General features: G+C 36.3%; 1 protein-coding gene across 9 annotated transcripts in view; it reads right to left on the bottom strand.

The window, feature by feature from the left end:
- Nucleotides 1–20,801, bottom strand: part of TANK (TRAF family member associated NFKB activator) — a 97,054-nt gene that overhangs the window by 48,901 nt on the left and 27,352 nt on the right. For 7 of the 9 annotated variants that reach the window (XM_036857755.1, XM_036857751.1, XM_036857753.1 and 4 more), the window contains exon 2: nucleotides 5,842–5,989. In XM_036857755.1, coding sequence (XP_036713650.1) covers nucleotides 5,842–5,940 — 99 coding nt within the window. In that variant the 5' untranslated portion in view covers nucleotides 5,941–5,989. Of the gene's footprint in view, nucleotides 1–5,841; nucleotides 5,990–8,323; nucleotides 8,387–16,591; nucleotides 16,753–20,801 lie in introns of those variants that run through there. The other 2 variants (XM_036857750.1, XM_036857749.1) reach the window with 2 other exon arrangements.

The following is a 20,801-nucleotide window of genomic DNA, read 5'->3' as shown; positions in this document are numbered from 1 at the left end:
TTGTCTATGTATTTACCTTTCCCAGAGGACTTTATATTTTTACTTGGCTTCAAGTTACTCTCTAGCACTCTTTCACTTCAACTTGGACATTCCTTAGCACTTCTTGTAAGTCAGGTCTAGGGGTAATGAACTCCTTCCACTTTTGTTTGTCTGGGAATATTTTAATTTCTCCCTCATTTCTGAAGGACAGTTTTGCCAGATATAAAATTCTTGGTTAACAGTTTTTTTTCTTCAATACTTTAAATACATCATCCCATTGTCTTCTGGTCTGCAAGGTTTTTGCTGAGAAATCCACTGACAGCCTTACTGGGGCTCCCTTGTACATGATGAATCACTTTCCTCCTGCTGCTTTCCAGATTCTACCTTTGTCTTTCAACAGTTTGATTATAATTTGTCTTGATGTAGGACTCTTGGATTTATCCTACATGAAGTGTGTTGAGCTTCCTGGATTTGTATATCCATGTTATTCCTCAAACTTGAGAAGTTTTATTATTTATTCAAATAATCTATTTCTTCAAAAGAATTTCTCTCTTCTCCTTCTCCCATGATGCATATATTGCTGCACTTGATAGTGTCCTATAAGTCCCTTAGGTTCTGTTGACTTTTCTTTCTTTTTTCTTTTTGTACCTCAGGCTCCATTTTTTCAAATGACCTGTCTTTAAGTTCATTGATTCTTTCCTCTGCCTGTTCAAGTGTATTCTTGAACCCCTCTAGTAAAATTTTTATTTTGTTCATATTATTGCTTTCCTGATTTCCTTTAGTTCTTTGAGTCTGGCTTCCTTCAGCTCTTTGAGCATATTTACAACAGTTATTTTAAAGTCTTTGTCTACTAAGTCTGATGCATGTGTTTCTTCAGGGGCTGTTTCTGGAAATTTATTTTGTTCTTTTGAAAGGGCCATGTTACTTCCCTGGTGGTCCAGTGGTTAAGTGGTTAAGAATGTGCATTTCAGCAAGCCTGGCATCTCACATTAAAATGGGAATAATTATGCTGTCTCTTGAGGATACAGATGCCTCTGTAACCCCCTCATATGAAGCTGTCTAGTGTCATATCAAACCACAGGGGTTGGGTGATGGAGTTAGATGTGGGAGAACAAAAAGATAAGTATGATCTTGCTTCATTATTGCCACTTCTGGGCCATTACTCGTTTAAACTTAAGCAAAAGACCATTCACAAGGCATCCAATTATACCAGTCTCTCCTCAAAACAGTTATCTTCCAAGATACTAGTCATTTCCTCACATTCAAGAATTTTTGCTCTTCCTTTCACAACAGTCCCTCTAAATGCTCCTAAACCTACCACCATTCTAGGAGAATTGCCCTAGTCTTAGAGTTTCTTGAATTCCTCAATCTCATTCCAGCTACCCACTTTTATGACTCATTATGAAGATAGAAGATCATAAACATCAATATTTACTCATTGACAATAACCTATCCTTTGAACTCTCACATTCTTCTACTCCCTCTGTATCTGTTCTCTCACTTCATGAACACTTCAGCCATAAACCCTCTTTTTGTTCTTAGTCTGTTAGATTCCTCCTAGATTAGCTTCTTTCTGATTTTAGCTTATATCGCAAAGCACATATTTCAATTGCTTTAGTACGCACTTTCTGGCCACCTAACCAGAAATTCTTCTACTCTTAACTCTACAATCTCTTAATCCTGAATTTGGCCACCCACTTGTTCTACTTCTATATCAAGAAACTTGCTGAAAAAATAACCAGCAAACATGGATTGACACCACCAAAAATTCATGGTAAAGGCTGGATGCAAAATTTTTCTTCTTTCTTTTCTTAACTGAAGCTTTAAGTCTTTATTACAACTTTCAGAATATCCTAAAGTCATTTCACTCAGTAGATGACCTTATCTTGTATTTCACAGGAAAAAAATGGACTCTCTTATGATAACCCTACTATTTTTTGTTTATTTGATTTTTTAAATTGAATAAATTTGACATGTAACATTTTGTAAGTTTAAGGTGTACAGTGTGTTACTTTGATACATTTATATATTGTAATAGGATTGTTGTAGTCAGATTTATCACATTAAATAATTATAGTACAATACTATTATCTATATTCGTTATACTGTGCATTGGATCTCTATGGCTTATTTACTACTTGTTACAAATTTAAATACCATCAGTCTTATCTGCCCCCCTCCAATTCCTTAGTAACCACCATTTTACTCTCTGTTTTTCACAGGTTTGACTTTTTTTGGATTCCAGATATAAGTGATTCATGATAACCCTTTTAACTTCCTGCCACCTCCACCTCTTATCTGCAAACTTATTTTCATTTGCAGCTATTTCTCTCTCTTGCTCCCTCCAATTCTTAGAGGAATGGGTGTTTCTCCTCTTGTTCATAGTAAATTCCTTAACCTATTTCTGAATCTCCAGCGACCAACTGGTTTTCCTTATTTTCTTCCTCTTACCCTCCTGTCCTTCATATATTCCTTCACCCCACACATATAACTCAGAAATGTTGTAAACATTCAAGGCTATGATGAAATCTGTTGTTCTATAACCTATATCTATAATCTCCAATTCAGAACTCTACCTAGGCTTTTAGGTCCATATTTGCAACCATCCATTGGACATTTTCACCTGCATGTCCCATAGGTAACCAAACCTAATAACTAAAATCTAATTATACATCTTATTTCCCAATCCCTTAAATCTGAACCTTCTTCTCCATTCTTGGTTTCAGTTCATCAGCACCACGATTAATCCGGTCTTCTCTTCCAGATACATGGGTATCATCTTAGAATCTATGCCATCACCCTCAGAAGTGGCCTACATTCAGATGCCACCTGCTTTTCATTCTATCTCCTAAATAAATCTTAGGTTTCTTCCCAAATTTATTCCCAATGCTTAATTTAAGTGCTCATTTTGATCGCTTGAAATGATTGCATTCATTCTTTCTTTTGTAAATTGAAGCATATGTACATACGTATTTAATATATGTATATTAATAGAAATATAATTTTATATATATATATATTAAAATGCAACTTGATGGTTGCCACTTATTTTTATATTCCTGGATCTTACACCATTGCTTAGCATCAATATATGTTTGTTGAGTGAATTCCAGACTATTCTCTATCCTATTTATCCTCTATCCCACTGTCAGGAAGACTTTTCTAAAGCATATATTAAATCCTTCAATAAATTTTGAATGAATAAGAATACAGTACAAACTACATAGTCATAATCATCGAGATAGGGCTCTAATCTACCTTCACAGCTTCTTTTCCTATACTGCCCTATAGTTCCTTTTGGAGCCACAGGATCACCTTATGGTACATAAAACATACCATACATTCCCTCATTTCCAAGATTTTATTATATACTATTCTCTCTCAGCTTGCAGGATCCGTCTTCCCTAATTTACCCAACTCCTCCTAATCTTAGCTAAAGGGTTGGGCTTAGTAGTGGGCTTATGACCCGATCCTTCCAGACTGAGACAGATGCCTCTTCTCTGTGCTCACATATTATCCTGCACAGATCTCTACTGTAGCACTTAGTATGCTATGGTAATAACTTGATTTTCCTTTTTTACTTATTGAAAGTTCCTTAAGGACATAAACTATATTTTATTTCAGTATTCTCAGAGCCTCATTAAGGACCCAGTACACAGCAGACACTCAATCATGTTTCTTAAATAAATCAGGATATTTAGAGTTTAACATATAAGAATATATAGTATACATTTTTTCTTCCCCTGTTCTTGAGAAATGTAAAAAAATATTTCCCTTTCCCCTCTTTAAGATAATTGCTGCTGTGAGTGAAGGGTTCTTCCATGGCAGATAAGAGATTAAATTACAAAAGTTTTCAATTGCTTACCACTGGCCAGTGCAGAAAGAGGAGGAGACAGAGAAATTCCTGTGTCTGCCTTAACCCAAGAATATCTCAATACTCCTTTTCCCTAATTCTGTGTTTCCTAACTTTCCTAGAACAAGTACAGCATTGTTGAAGTTTCTTAATGAACCTAATGGGAAAATAAGAAGAATAAAAGCTGGGAGTTTTTGTTTTGTTTTTTAAAAAGTGATTATGCCTTATACATGAACTGGAAAGGAAAAGAAATCCAAACTTCATTTCAATAATCGAGAAAGTGCCTGTCATTATCCCATCTCTGTTTCTCTTATGCACCCCTAATGAAGACCTCTAGCCCATTAAGTTTACCTGTATAACTGTGAGTATTCTTTTGTAAATCAAAAGGAGAATCACAAAGAATAATGATAATTTCTGAGGAATGCAGTGAAGTATGTATAACAGCTAGCTTTATAGTAGATGTATCAAATGGAAAGGAGGAAGGGAATTGTGTAGTTCCTAAATTTATGGAAGAAACTAAGAACCGCATGGCTAGCATATTTCTTAGACTTCAGAATTTCACAGGCTAGTAAATTTTTTTTTTAATTGAGGGAACCAACATAAGATCCTCCACTTTCAACTGCCTGTGCAGGAATAATTTAACATAGCAGGCCTTAGGCTGTTTATCTTCAGAAAGGCCTATTTGCAAGGCTGGCCCTTGATGGCATCTGGGAACTTGATTTTTGAAAACATTTAAGTGATAAGATTCTAAATGCTGTGCCAGCCTACTTAGACTATACCATGAGATTTATGGTGAATAACTACTTTCTTTCTGAGAATCTGAAATTTTGGTTGACAGAGGGTGCCTATGTAACCAGCCCTTAAAAAAAAACCCAAGCTCTTGAGTCTCAAATGGAGTTCCCCATGCCAAAACACTGCAAGTGTGTTGAGTGAATTTTTGAAGCTGCAGAGAGGGTGCACTCTGTGTGACCTCTCACAGGAGGGAAAGAGCGTAGAAAGCCTGCGCACAGATTCCTCTAGACTCCACCTTATGTCTTTTTCCATTAGTGATCTGGCTGTGTATCTTTACAATGTCTCTGTAATAAATCTTAGCTCTGAGTATGACAGTATACTAAGTCCTGTGAGTCCTTCTAGAGAATCGCAGAATGTGTGGGTGGTATTGGGGACCCCCAAAACACTAAGTAATGATATTAAACAAGCGAACAAAAAACTCTATGATCATCATTCAATGAATATATATGTTAATAAAATTTTGCTCTTTATTCTGACAGTACAGAAACATGGAAACAGTATCAGAATAAAGAACAGAATTTTAAACGGAACAAATTCAGCATTGTAAGAAGTTCATTACATTATTCTCATTTTTCTCATTTTGCTGTAGATCAGTGAAAACCTTATAATGGACCAATAACAGACATGTGCCTGGTAACGACTAGACCAAGTAATTTTTGCCTGGGTATACCTTTCTTCCAATTTACTTTCTTTTGAAACTAAAAGCACTAAACAGAAGTTTTATGTGTACAGGAGTAATTTTAAAAAGCTGAACATTCTGGTAAGCCACTAAAGACTTCACTGAAATAGTTGATTTTTAACTGTTACATTTAAAGAATGGAAGACTATTATAAATTAATAACAAATTTAGTTCCAGGATATTTTAAGATTTGTACAGTCCTCTCACCAGCCAAATAACAATGTAAAAAAAAACCCAAAAAATAAAACTAGCTGAGATAGTAATACTTCTGACTTTCAGTTTGTCATTTTACTTAAAAATTATTTATGGAAGATAACATTCTTATCTTTCCTCAATACAATCACCTTAAAATGAATTCTTCCCACAGGTCACAATGGTTTTAAAAAAGATAGCAAATAAAAATCTCAAATTTCATCCATTAATATATCACTGTGTTTTAGTTCTTCAAGGCACTTTCTAACAATATAATATTTTCCATTGCACAAGACTCAAATTCCATTTACCAGGGTAAATAACTTTCAAAACCAAAACCACATACCTTTTGCTGTAGTTCTTTTACTGCTGAATCTCTATCCATGCATGCCTGTCGAAAGGCTTCATAAGCTTTATTGAGTTGCTCGCCAATGTTTTTATCCATTCCTCTCCGTCCTGTAGCATCACTATAAATGATGGAGTAAATGACAGGTCTGGAAAATAATTGAAAAATTTAGATAGCTATTAAGTTATATAAATCTCATTTAAAAAATGTACCTCAAAGACAGTTCTATATGGTTTATCATGAACATTATAGCACCAAGTACTATAAAGTTTTATAAAGGCAAAAAAGCCTCATTTAAAATCCTGATCAGAAAATTGTAAAGCCTTAACTTCTACAATTTTTAAATATTCTTTACTAATGTTTAAGGAGCAATTAGGGTTCCAGTTCATAAAGATGTTACTTTGTAAATGGTATTCTATAAATGCAAGCTAAAAATGGAAAAATATAAAAGGCCATTTGTTATTAATCTTTATTACAGAAATGCACAACAGGATTAGCAATGTGAGAAGGGACTTCTTTTTACTAAACGGACAGTTACTCCCACTTACAAGGTAAATGCTTGCTACACCGAAATTAGAGCAAAATTAAGTAGATAAATGTTTGTGGATGGAGTTCACACTGTTGTTATCACAGAGCAATTAAAATGTGTGAAAATGCTCTTATTTTAGCACAAAATCTAGGGAGAGCTGCCGTTGGACTGTACATTAAAAAAGAAAAATCACATCCCATCAGTCCTACCCCTATGCTCTATTAGTTTTCCAACTTTTTTGCTATTTCTGAACTACAGGTGATTTACTCAGTGGAGGTAATTCACTTTTATTGTCTCAACTTGCATAACAGCTCTAACGACATTCCCTGACTCTGAGCAGAGGGTCATCCAATGACTGATTCTTCCTGTCAAGCTGTAAAAACCACACCACAGAGCCTTTCTCTTAATCCTCTGAAAGCCACAGAGTAGACAAAGTTCTCTATCAGTCATAGGGGATTTGGGGGGTACCAAATTATTTCACTCCCTTATGATTGGAAATCCTTCATAACAGTCTCTAACCTTTTATAACACCTTTATTTTATCTTCGGGTATACATGCTTTAAAAAACTTTCAGTATTTTACATTAAGATGTTCATATAACATAAATTCACCATTCTAAAGTATACACTTCTGTGGTTTTCAGTATATTCACAATGTTGTGTAACCATCACCAATATCTAATCACAGAACATTTTTATCACCTCAGAAAGAAACCCTGTACCTATTAGCAGTTAGTCCCAATTCACATCTCCCTTCTATCCCCTGACAACCACTAATCTACTTTCTGACTCTATGGATTTGCCTACTGTGGACGTTTGGAGTCATAAAATACATGGCCTTTGTGTCTGGCTTTTTTCATGTAGCATAATATTTCCAACCTTTATCCATGTTGTAGCATGTAACAGTACTTCATTGTTTTTTATGTCTGAATAATATTTCATTTTATGAATATACTACATTTTGTTTATTCATTTCTCAGTTAATGGACATTTGGGTTGTTTCCACTTTTTGGTTATTTTGAATAAAGCTACAATTTGTGTGTACATATCTGTGTGAACATATGTTTTTAAGCTCTTAGATATATGCCTGGGAGCAGAATTCCTGGGACAGATGACAATTATGTTTAACTTTTTGAGGAACTGCCACAAAAGTTCCAGACATTTCCACAGAAGGTGTACCATTTTATATTTCCACTAGCAATGTACAAGAGTTCCAATTTCTCCACATCTTCACCAATAATTGTTGCCCATTTTAAAATTATATGCTACGATCCTAGGGGGTATGAAGTGATACCTCATCAGTTTTGATGTTGAGCATCTTTACAGTGCTTATTGGTCATTTGTGTATCTTCTTTGGAGAAATGTCTAGTCAAGTCCTTTGCCCACTTGTCATATATACATACATATATATATAATTTGTAATATTTTCTCCCATTCTATAGATTATCTTTTCATTTCTTTGATAGTGTCCTTTGACAAAGTTTTTAGTTTGATGAAGTCCAATTTATCTATTTTTTTTTTGTTCTTGTGCTTTGCTTTTCATATCATATCTAAGAAACCATTGCCTAACCCAAGATCACATGGATTTTCACCTGCATTTCCTTTTAGAAATTTTATAATTTTAGCTTTTACATTTAGATCTTTGATCCATATTGCGTTAATTTGTATAATATGGTATGAGGTAGGGCTCCAGATTCATTCCTCTGCATGTGGCTAGCCAGTTGTCCTGGTATCATTTGTTGAAAAGGCTATTCTTTTCCCACTGAATGCCCTTGGCAGCCTTGGTGAAAATCAGTTGACCATAAATCACAATGCCCTTTTGAATACCTAGGTAACATTTCAATCCCATCAGCCAGTCTTTCACTTTAAGATACTAAATACACTCCTAAGTTATTTTCTAGGCTTGATAAAAACAATTTCAAGAATTTTATTATGGGGATTACAGTGTCTTTACCTTGTGAAGCAATGAAAGAATGATATATTTTTTAGGCACTCCACTTGAAATTTGTTTTTACTGCTACCTCTGATAGATGGAAAAGATGAAATACTGTTAGGATAATTAACATTGCCAGGATCTCTGACATACCATAGACACTATGGAAACATGAGTAATTAGCATGAACACAAAGCATCACTTTGAGTATTTATTTCGATACTATTATCATTCAAAAAAGTGATTTAGGGTGGCTTAAAAAAACACACAAGATTAAAAATAAGTATATAAGCAGGAAAAGAAAAATAAGGGTAGGTAGCTACAGGGACTATAGTATACTGTAATATGCTCATGCAGAAATTAGATGATTTAATTAGCTAAGTGGCTAGGTTGTCTATCACTGTCTTAATAAGCTGCAGATGTCATAACAAATTGTCAATGTAAACCACACCTATATTTATCTGGGACAAACAAGAGGCTTGAATTGGGAACCTATCTAGTTTCTTGTTTTGTTCTATCACTGACTGACCCTGTGAGCTTAGTTCAGGGCCACTAAATCTTTTTGGACTCAAGTTTCTATCTCTTCAAAACAAAAAAAGAGTGGAGATTAACCAAGATGGCGGAGTAGAAGGACGTGCTCTCACTCCCTCTTGCGAGAGCACCAGAATCACAACTGGCTGCTGGACAATCATTGACAGGAAGTCCCTGGACTTCACCAAGGAGGATACCCCACGTCCAAAGACAGAGGAGAAGCCACAGTGAGACGGTAGGAGGGGCGCAATCAGAGTAAAATCAAATCCCATAACTGCTGGGTGGGTGGCTCACAGACTGGCGAACACTTATACCACAGAATTCCACCCACTGGAGTGAAGGTTCTGAGCCCCACGTCAGGCTTCCGAACCTGGGGGTCCGGCAACGGGAGGAGGAATTCCTAGAGAATCAGACTTTGAAGCCTAGTGGGAATTGATTGCAGGACTTTGACAGGACTGGGGGAAACAGAGACCCCACTCTTGGAGGGCACACACAAAGTAATGTGTGCATCGGGACCCAGGGGAAGGAGCAGTGACCCTGGGGGAGACTGAACCAGACCTACCTGCTGGTGTTGGGGGGTCTCCTGCAGAGGCGAGTGGTGGCTCTGTTTCACCGTGGGGATAAGGACACTGGCAGCAGAGGTTCTGGGAAGTTCTCCTTGGCGTGAGCCCTCCCAGAGACTGCCATTAACCCCACCAAAGAGCACGGGTAGGCTCCAGTGTTGGATTGCCTCAGGCAAAACAACCAACAGGGAGGGAACCCAGCCCCACCCATCAACAGTCAAGTGGATTAAGGTTTTACTGAGCTCTGACCGCCACAGCAACAGGGAGGGAACCCAGCCCCACCCATCAACAGTCAAGTGGATTAAGGTTTTACTGAGCTCTGACCGCCACAGCAACAGTCAGCTCTACCCACCACCAGAGCCTCCCATCAAGCCTCTTAGATAGCCTCAACCACCAGAGGGCAGACAGCAGAAGCAAGAAAAACTACAATCCTGCAGCCTGTGGACCAAAAACCACAGTTACAGAAAGATAGAGAAGATGAAAAGGCAGAGGGCTATGTACCAGATGAAGGAACAAGAAAAAAACCCCAGAAAAACAACTAAATGAAGTGGAGATAGGCAACCTTTCAGAAAAAGAATTCAGAATAATGATAGTGAAGATGATCCAGGACCTCGGAATAAGAATGGAGGCAAAGATTGAGAAGATGCAAGAAATGATTAACAAAGACCTAGAAGAATTAAAGAACAAACAAACAGAGATGATCAATACAATAACTGAAATGAAAACTACACTAGAAGGAATCAATAGCAGAATAACTGAGGCAGAAGAACAGATAAGTGACCTGGAAGACAGAATGGTGGAATTCACTGCCATGGAAGAGAATAAAGAAAAAAGAATGAAAAGAAATGAAGACAGCCTAAGAGACCTCTGGGACAACATTAAACACAACAACATTCGCATTATAGGGGTCCCAGAAGGAGAAGAGAGAGAGAAAGGACCAGAGAAAATATTTGAAGAGATTATAGTCGAAAACTTCCCTAACATGGGAAAGGAAATAGCCACCCAAGTCCAGGGAGCGCAGAGAGTCCCATACAGAATAAACCCAAGGAGAAACACGCCGAGACACATAGTAATCAAAGTGGCAAAAATTAAAGACAAAGAAAAATTATTGAAAGCAGCAAGGGAAAAACGACAAATAACATACAAGGGAACTCCCACAAGGTTAACAGCTGATTTCTCAGCAGAAACTCTGCAAGCCAGAAGGGAGTGGCATGATATACTTAAGTGATGAAAGGGAAGAACCGACAACCAAGATTACTCTACCCGGCAAGGATCTCATTTAGATTTGATGGAGAAATCAAAAGCTTTACAGACAAGCAAAAGCTAAGAGAATTCAGCACCACCAAACCAGCTCTACAACAAATGCTAAAGGAACTTCTCTAAGTGGGAAACACAAGAGAAGAAAAGGACCTACAAAAACAAACCCAAAACAATTAGGAAAATGGTCATAGGAACATACATATTAATAATTACCTTAAACGTGAATGGATTAAATGCCCCAACCAAAAGACATAGACTGGCTGAATGGATACAAAAACAAGACCCATATATATGTTGTCTACAAGAGACCCACTTTAGACCTAGGGACACATACAGACTGAAAGTGAGGGGATGGAAAAAGATATTCCATGCAAATGGAAATCAAAAGAAAGCTGGAGTAGCTATACTCATATCAGATAAAATAGACTTTAAAATAAAGAATGTTAAAAGAGACAAGGAAGGACACTACATAATGATCCAGGGATCAATCCATGAAGAAGATATAACAATTATAAATATATATGCACCCAACATAGGAGCACCTCAATACATAAGGCAACTGCTAACAGCTATAAAAGAGGAAATCGACAGTAACACAATAATAGTGGGGACTTTAACACTCCACTTACACCAATGGACAGATCATCCAAAATGAAAATAAATAAGGAAACAGAGCTTTAAATGACACAATAGACCAGATAGATTTAATTGATATATATAGGACATTCCATCCAAAAACAGCAGATTACACGTTCTTCTCAAGTGCGCACGGAACATTCTCCAGGATAGATCACATCTTGGGTCACAAATCAAGCCTCAGTAAATTTAAGAAAATTGAAATCATATCAAGCATCTTTCTGACCACAACGCTATGAGATTAGAATGAATTACAGGGAAAAAAACGTAAAAAAGACAAACACATGGAGGCTAAACAATACGTTTACTAAATAACCAAGAGATCACTGAAGAAATCAAAGAGGAAATAAAAAAATACCTAGACAAATGACAATGAAAACACAACGACCCAAAACCTATGGGATGCAGCAAAAGCGGTTCTAAGAGGGAAGTTTATAGCTATACAAGCCTACCTAAAGAAACAAGAAAAATCTCAAGTAAACAATCTAACCTTACACCTAAAGAAACTAGAGAAAGAAGAACAAACAAAACCCAAAGTTAGCAGAAGGAAAGAAATCATAAAGATCAGAGCAGAAATAAATGAAATAGAAACAAAGAAAACAATAGCAAAGATCAATAAAACTAAAAGTTGGTTCGAGAAGATAAACAAAATTGATAAGCCATTAGCCAGACTCATCAAGAAAAAGAGGGAGAGGACTCAAATCAATAAAATCAGAAATGAAAAAGGAGAAGTTACAACAGACACCGCAGAAATACAAAGCATCCTAAGAGACTACTACAAGCAACTTTATGCCAATAAAATGGACAACCTAGAAGAAATGGACAAATTCTTAGAAAGGTATAACCTTCCAAGACTGAATCAGGAAGAAACAGAAAATATGAACAGACCAATCACAAGTAATGAAATTGAAACTGTGATTAAAAATCTTCCAACAAACAAAAGTCCAGGACCAGATGGCTTCACAGGTGAATTCTATCAAACATTTAGAGAAGAGCTAACACCCATCCTTCTCAAACTCTTCCAAAAAATTGCAGAGGAAGGAACACTCCCAAACTCATTCTATGAGGCCACCATCACCCATTCTTCAATATACGCAAATCAATCAATGTGATACACCATATTAACAAATTGAAGAATAAAAACCATATGATCATCTCAATAGATGCAGAAAAAGCTTTTGACAAAATTCAACACCCATTTCTGATAAAAACTCTCCAGAAAGTGGGCATAGAGGGAACCTACCTCAACATAATAAAGGCCATATATGACAAACCCACAGCAAACATCATTCTCAATGGTGAAAAACTGAAAGCATTTCCTCTAAGATCAGGAACGAGACAAGGATGTCCACTCTCACCACTATTATTCAACATAGTTCTGGAAGTCCTAGCCACGGCAATCAGAGAAGAAATAAAAGGAATACAAATTGGAAAGGAAGAAGTAAAACTGTCACTGTTTGCGGATGACATGATACTATACATAGAGAATCCTAAAACTGCCACCAGAAAACTGCTAGAGCTAATTAATGAATATGGTAAAGTTGCAGGATACAAAATTAATGCACAGAAATCTCTTGCATTCCTATACACTAATGATGAAAAATCTGAAAGAGAAATTATGGAAACACTCCCATTTACCATTGCAACAAAAAGAATAAAATACCTAGGAATAAACCTACCTAGGGAGACAAAAGACCTGTATGCAGAAAACTATAAGACACTGATGAAAGAAATTAAAGATGATACCAACAGATGGAGAGATATACCATGTTCTTGGACTGGAAGAATCAACATTGTGAAAATGAGTATACTACCCAAAGCAATCTACAGATTCAATGCAATCCCTATCAAATTACCAATGGCATTTTTTACGGAGCTAGAACAAATCATCTTAAAATTTGTATGGAGACAAAAAAGACCCCGAATAGCCAAAGCAGTCTTGAGGCAAAAAAATGGAGCTGGAGGAATCAGACTCCCAGACTTCAGACTATACTACAAAGCTACAGTAATCAAGACAATATGGTACTGGCACAAAAACAGAAACATAGATCAATGGAACAAGATAGAAAGCCCAGAGATTAACCCACGCACCTATGGTCAACTAATCTATGACAAAGGAGGCAAAGATATACAATGGAGAAAAGACAGTCTCTTCAATAAGTGGTGCTGGGAAAACTGGACAGCTACATGTAAAAGAATGAAATTAGAATACTCCCTAACACCATACACAAAAAATAAACTCAAAATGGATTAGAGACCTAAATATAAGACTGGACACTATAAAACTCTTAGAGGAAAACATAGGAAGAACACTCTTTGACATAAATCATAGCAAGATCTTTTTTGATCCACCTCCTAGAGTAATGGAAATAAAAACAAAAATAAACAAGTGGGACCTAATGAAACTTCAAAGCTTTTGCACAGCAAAGGAAACCATAAACAAGACGAAAAGACAACCCTCAGAATGGGAGAAAATATTTGCAAATGAATCAACGGACAAAGGATTAATCTCCAAAATATATAAACAGCTCATTCAGCTCAATATCAAAGAAACAAACACCCCAATCCAAAAATGGGCAGAAGACCTAAGTAGACATTTCTCCAAAGAAGACATACAGACGGCCACGAAGCACATGAAAAGATGCTCAACATCACTAATTATTAGAGAAATGCAAATCAAAACTACAATGAGGTATCACCTCACTCCTGTTAGAATGGGCATCATCAGAAAATCTACAAACAACAAATGTTGGAGAGGGTGTGGAGAAAAGGGAACCCTCTTGCACTGTTGGTGGGAATGTAAATTGATACAGCCACTATGGAGAACAATATGGAGGTTCCTTAAAAAACTAAAAATAGAATTACCATACGACCCAGCAATCCCACTACTGGGCATATACCCAGAGAAAACCGTAACTCAAAAAGACACATGCACCCGAATGTTCATTGCAGCACTATTTACAATAGCCAGGTCATGGAAGCAACCTAAATGCCCATCAACAGACGAATGGATAAAGAAGTTGTGGTACATATATACAATGGAATATTACTCAGCCATAAAAAGGAACGAAATTGAGTCATTTGTTGAGACGTGGATGGATCTAGAGACTGTCATACAGAGTGAAGTAAGTCAGAAAGAGAAAAACAAATATCGTATATTAATGCATGTATGTGGAACCTAGAAAAATGGTACAGATGAGCCAGTTTGCAGGGCAGAAGTTGAGACACAGATGTAGAGAATGGACATATGGACACCAAGGGCGGAAAACTGCGGTGGGGTGGGGATGGTGGTGTGCTGAATTGGGCGATTGGGACTGACATGTATACACTGATGTGTATAAAATTGATGCCTAATAAGAACCTGCAGTATAAAAAAACAAACAAAACAACTAATACTAAACTTTCATTGGGTTATTTGTATGGAAATATGTTAATATAAATGTTTCAGACATTACATGAAATTTCTAAAAATCTTATATTTGTATTTGTATGGAAATATGTTAATATAAATGTTTCAGACATTACATGAAATTTCTAAAAATCTTATATTTGTATTTGTATGGAAATATGTTAATATAAATGTTTCAGACATTACATGAAATTTCTAAAAATCTTATATTTGTATTTGTATGGAAATATGTATGGAAATACGTTAATATAAATGTTTCAGACATTGCATGAAATTTCTAAAAATCTTATATGTTCTGGTGTAATGTTATAAGTAATAATCCTAGTTATTACTTTAAAATGTACATCTCAGAAATAACTAATTTTCTTGTCAACTGCATTATTATGAACTTTCATCAAATCTTTAACCGTGGTCATTTTTAAGTCTTTTGTCATTTACAGACAGTTCTGGGTGTACTCTGATGATTTTGCAAATATGTTCCTATAAAAGGGTTTCATCTTCAAGAAATTCATGGAAAAGACTCTGACAAGTACAGGTTTCTGGTAACTGACTGTACTGCTGAACTGAATGAATAAGCATTTTCAGAACTCTAATGAAAAACTGATGAACTCATAAAAGTGCTAACAAAAGATCAAGATGAAAAAAAAAATTAATTACATGGGACTGAGTGAACTGATGAGGATGAGTATAATTTGTGTGACTTTCTGTCTGAATTAAAAAAAAAAAAAAATCCCACAAGGACTCAGAGGCAAAGAATATACAAATCAATTTTCACTGCAAAGTAAAGGAGCTGTTACAGTGAAGGATTACTGGACTGAATGTCAATATTATGACATAGTATGAGTGTGTTTCATGTTTGGTAATTGCAATCATTGTTGCTTTTGTTGTGGTCATCCATGTACAATGCTTGGTGTCAGTCTATTTATCTCTTGTAAAAATAAAATACAGTGTGTGTGTGTGAAAAACAAAAAAAAACAAAAAAAAAAAAACAAAAAAAAAACCAAAAAAAGATGTCTGGATTCAATTTCTAAGAAACTTCTTTGTTCTACAGTTCTTGAGTCTGTGAATCTAAAAATGTATGTCTGTTCCATCAAGAAGGTGCATTCTTGTTTTTAAAAATGTAAATACAGTACTAAAAACAGCTGCATCATATGCAAGTAAATCATGTGCAGCCTTCATTTCAGTTCCTTGAATTAGATCACACAAATGTCACTAGGAAGAGTTACTGAGTAAATTCCACATGGATGCATCCTATTTCCTGAAATAAGAATGTATGCTGGGGAGATATGATTCAGGTCAATACAACTAAATAAATGATACATTTAATTCCTATCTCACAACCAAGAAAATTGGGTGTTAGATCAGTGACACTGACCAGAGAAAAAGGAAACAGTCTCTGGGACCCAGCTAATTAAATTGGACAGATTTCAAATATTAACACCCTGAACTTTAAAGCCACTTGGTTCCTCTATTTTTTAAAGCATTTGTTAAGTGTAAAATTAATTTCACAATTTAAGAGGCAGTCACAATTCAATTACATTTTGGTATGCCTTCTGCAAAACTTGCCAGGCTCCAGGGAAATGGTTTTATTTATAATAAACATGCTCAAACTCAAATCAAATGGCCACTCTCATCCCCTAAACCCAGGAGGTCCAAGCTAGAGCCAGCTCTGCCTTGGAAACATTCTTCTAGTTATGGCTTCACTCTTTTAAATGTATTTTAAGGAAAGCCTTCAGTGGTAATTTCTTTATTTCTGGGTTTGATTTACTGGTTTCCTCCACAAGGAAAAACTTAACTCACTGATGCCCAAGACAGTAGCTGGGTGGGCAGAATACAAAGCATCCCACCCCCAGGGTAATCCTGGCTTCAGGATAGTCCTGTCACACCCACCTCTATTCCTCTGACAGAAGTTCCTTTTTTCCTTTGGGTTGTTCCTGTAAGATGGAAAATGGAGGGTGGCAAGTTCCTATTCTGCCTCCCAGGTCCAGCATGTGCTTGCACAGGAAGAAGTACTAAGAAAATCCCTGGGCATCAGGCTGCTTCTTCTTTCATTGATCCTTGGTTCATAATGAAACTGTTCTAGGATAGGAGAATCAGCCTGCATTAGGGCAATAATTTTATTTTCCCTTGGTAAAATTTCCCAGCTCCAACAAAGGTGTGTCAACTACTAGGGCCAAACTTTGACTTCAATAACATATATGCCATTATGATTCAATTAAATTAGAAAAACTGAAGTACTTGTTCGCTTAATACATGTAAGGCACTATGTGGGATGCAGCAAGGGGCTTTAGGGATAGTGCCACCTTAATGTTGTGTTCCTTTTACAAAGTTTTTCACCAGCTCTTCATTTCCTGTTACTCGTATTCCAATCTGACTGATAAGGCTCAGAGGAGTTAAATGACTTGCATACAGCTACAAGGCTATAAGCAAGTGACTGGGACTAAATCTTTGAAACTCTTAGTTCAAGAATTGTTTATTAAAGCCAGCTGCAAAGTATTCTCCTAGAATGCCATGATGGATATTTCATTCCATAAAACACTTACTGAGTGCCAACAAAAAACAAAGCCTGGGCTGGGCGCCACTGATGTAGTGAAAACAAAACAGACATGAAACCTACCCTGACCAAGGCACCATTAGCTGTAACTTAAAGAATATATATGAGTACCTGGAGATATTTAAAGGCTAGAGTTTGGAAAGGGAAGTGCTCACATCTATTTACAAGGTTTAGGAAAGGCTTTGAGAGGTAGATGGCATTTGACTTGGGTTTTGAATTATGGGTAGGGATGACCTCACCCATTCCTTTTATTTGACTGTCAAATAGCAGTCATCCTTTCTAAAACAGGTTCCTGACAGCTATAAAGATGTTTTTTTGTGCTAGATAATATCCATTCTTCACCAAAACAGCCCAGGATTACATACATTTCTTATGCATCGTTCAGTTTGAACTTCCAGATCAGGACAACTCTGCAAACCTGAGACAATTCTTAAGTATAACAATTACGGTTACTTATAAAAGTGATTAATTAGGCTAGTGCTTGTCCATGATGCTTGAAAAGAAGCAAGGGTAGTAATGAAATAAAGGACAAGTCCTATATCTGCTCTGGACCTCGATTTTCCTTGCTTTTAAAATGAAGGGGTTACAAGACATAATCTCCTTCAACTTTATGATTAGACAGCATTTCTAAACAAATACAGAGTATAGAAGCTTTTGCTTGGCAAATATAGTGATTTATTTTTCCTCATAAATGATATCATGGATTTAAAAGTTACAAGCCAGTTGATATGGTAATTCATTTAAAGATAGTGAGAAGTATGGAATAAAGTTATATGGGATGTCCTAGAAGAGATATGATACTGTGAAAATATGTGATATGAAAATACATGATGTAACTGTGAAAATTAATGACTTTATTTAATAACAATTATATAGTCCCTCCTAACACTTTACTAGGTAGAATGAAAAAAAAAGTACAGGCTTTGAATTCAGATCTCAGATCTGCAGTTTTCTAGCCATTTACTTAGCTTCTCTGAGTATTAGTTTTCTTATACATAGTTTGTAGGTTTATTGTGAAGATTGAGATCATATATGAAGCAATATCTGTTAACTGTTCCTCAATATCCATTCTCTCCTCTTCTAGTATTCCTGATTTTTAGCTGATGTGGTCATGTGACTGTGTTCTGGTCATCGGCTAGTAAGTGTAACTTCCAAGACAAGCTCTCTTCTTTTTCCCTTTCCCAGTTGGATGGAATATTGTGGTTAGTCACCCGAAACACTGTGGTGAGGGCAACACTTCCAGGATGGTGGAACAAGGAGATGTGGAACAAGAAGAATGAAGATGCCCAGGTCCTTGACACTGTGGAGCTGCCAGATCAGCTCTGGACATCTTATACTTTGAATTCTAATACGTGAGAGAAATAAAATATCTGTCTTATTTGTTTAAGCCACTGTCTTTGGGGCTGAGCTGTATCCTAAATGAGAGGAGCTGAGCTGTACCCTAACTGGTACAATATTCAAGACTGGTTCAGTGCTGAACACACAGTAGGGGAAAGACACAAACTCACAGTCTTTGCCTTTTAAGCTCTAATTAGAGCTTAAAATTTAGTAAGGCAGAAACACATGGAAGTGATTAACCATATTAGCAGGTCAATTATAAATGTGTAAAAATGTATAAGCGTATCTTGATAGGTATCTGGGAAACACAGGTAGAAGCATTTGTAGGAACTGACCCAAAGGATCACTCAAGATTTGTACATTTCATTGTATTTAAGTTTTATCTCAAAAGAAGAAGAAAAGAAAGAACTGTTAAATAAAGAGTATAAGCAGGAAAAAGGCTCAATAGAAGGAACAATTAACATGAGAGGAACTGTGGAAGGCTTCACAGAGGATCTGACGCTTATACTGGGCCCTGAAATATGAGAAGGATTTCAACAAGTAGAGAATGAGAGGGGAAAGAACATTCACTCAGAAAGAGCAGAGGCTCTGAGAAATCACTAGTATAGTGCATTTAGGGACTGGTGGTGAGTATTGTATTTATGAAAGTAAGGTGTATGTACAGAGAGGATGGAGAGGTCAGGGTGCTAAGACAGGTGCATAGTCAAGGCCACCATGTGTGATTGTGCTGCACTGAAAGAACCCTATGGGTACCATTCATGTAGGCCATAATAGGAAAGAGTTACACCCTAGAGTTACAGAGTGCACTAACTACTTAAGCTATACACAGCAGATTTAGATACGGCCAGATTGCAGTAGACCTTGAATGTCACTCTAAGAAATTTAGACTTTAACTTGCTAACATTAAGGAATAATGGAGGATTGTCAAGCAGGAGATGGATATGTTTTAGAAAGATTAACTGGATACCAGCAGGGAATATAAACTAATGAGGGAGACAAAGTGAGTATATCCATAAGAAACTACTGCTGTATTCTGGGTGAAAGATGAGGGCTTAAACTAGAGTAGGGAAAATGAAAGATGAATGGATTCAAGACACATTTTAAAGGCAGAATCAACAGGATTTGTTGGCCAACTGGATCTGTACAACAGACAAGAAGGAAGCATTCAGGGCCCAGCAATTCTGAATCAGTTGGCCTGGGAAGGAGTCCTATAATCTATATTTTAATAAGTAAAGTAACCAGGTTATTTTGTTAAAGATAGTTTACCAGCCATATTTTTCAAAAATTAGGCAAACAGTGATGCTAGTCAGCCACAGAGAAACAGGAAGAAATACTGAGGGGGAGAGGAGAGGATATTGAATTCAATTTTGAACAAAAGTGCTAACAGAGACATAATTAACAACAGTCAGGAAAAATGTACCAATTGAGTGATAATGGAATCTAAAGGAAGAAATGATGGCTAAGTATGCCTTCCCTCCTGCTTATATTCTTAAAGTTTTTAATGTCCTCTGATACTGGTTGACAGTCAACCAGGCCAACATCTTTTTACCAAAAAAGAAACAAACAAAACCCTTACATTTTTAAAAAGAACACAGTGGAGAGAGAAAGAAGCAATACTTGTTATTGTACCACTTTGTGTCACAAGATGTACACTTTTTTTCTCCCAAATATAAACCAAAAAAGAGGATAGGCCCACTGGACAATGTCAGAAGGAAAACTAGGATATGCATAAAATAGTAAGGCATTTTAGTATAAGTCTGTTACCTTATATGAAGACATTATTAGCCAAACAGGTAGGAATGTTATCTAACGTTCTGTTCTGTTAACCTTTATACAGTGTTAAATAACAAGAAAAATAACTTTCTGGTAGAGTGTTTGAATGTGTTATTTTTCTTAAGTCTCTCTCTTCTACTCTACCAAATTTATGATAATGAAATAGTATTATTAATGATCTTTCACAAGAGTAGAACGTTAGTACCTATCTTCTGGTTTTAATTTAAAAAGTGTGAAAAAATATTTTCAGTAATCTTAAAAAGTTCCCCCCAACCAGAAGAGATGACACAGGTTGCACCAGATTCATAAAGGGCAAAGTTGTTTTTGAAAAAGAAGTAGTTAAAATCTCATGAGTTAACAGATTAGGGGCCCCTCCAGCATCTCTGAGTCATTTACTAAATCATAACCACTACGAAAGGAGAGAGCTCTTCTATG

Source organism: Balaenoptera musculus, chromosome 7 (genome assembly GCF_009873245.2).
Source record: "Balaenoptera musculus isolate JJ_BM4_2016_0621 chromosome 7, mBalMus1.pri.v3, whole genome shotgun sequence".
NCBI classification, from domain to species: domain Eukaryota; kingdom Metazoa; phylum Chordata; class Mammalia; order Artiodactyla; family Balaenopteridae; genus Balaenoptera; species Balaenoptera musculus.
Note: the sequence above shows the minus strand (reverse complement) of the source record. Positions and strands in the feature narration are given on the sequence as shown.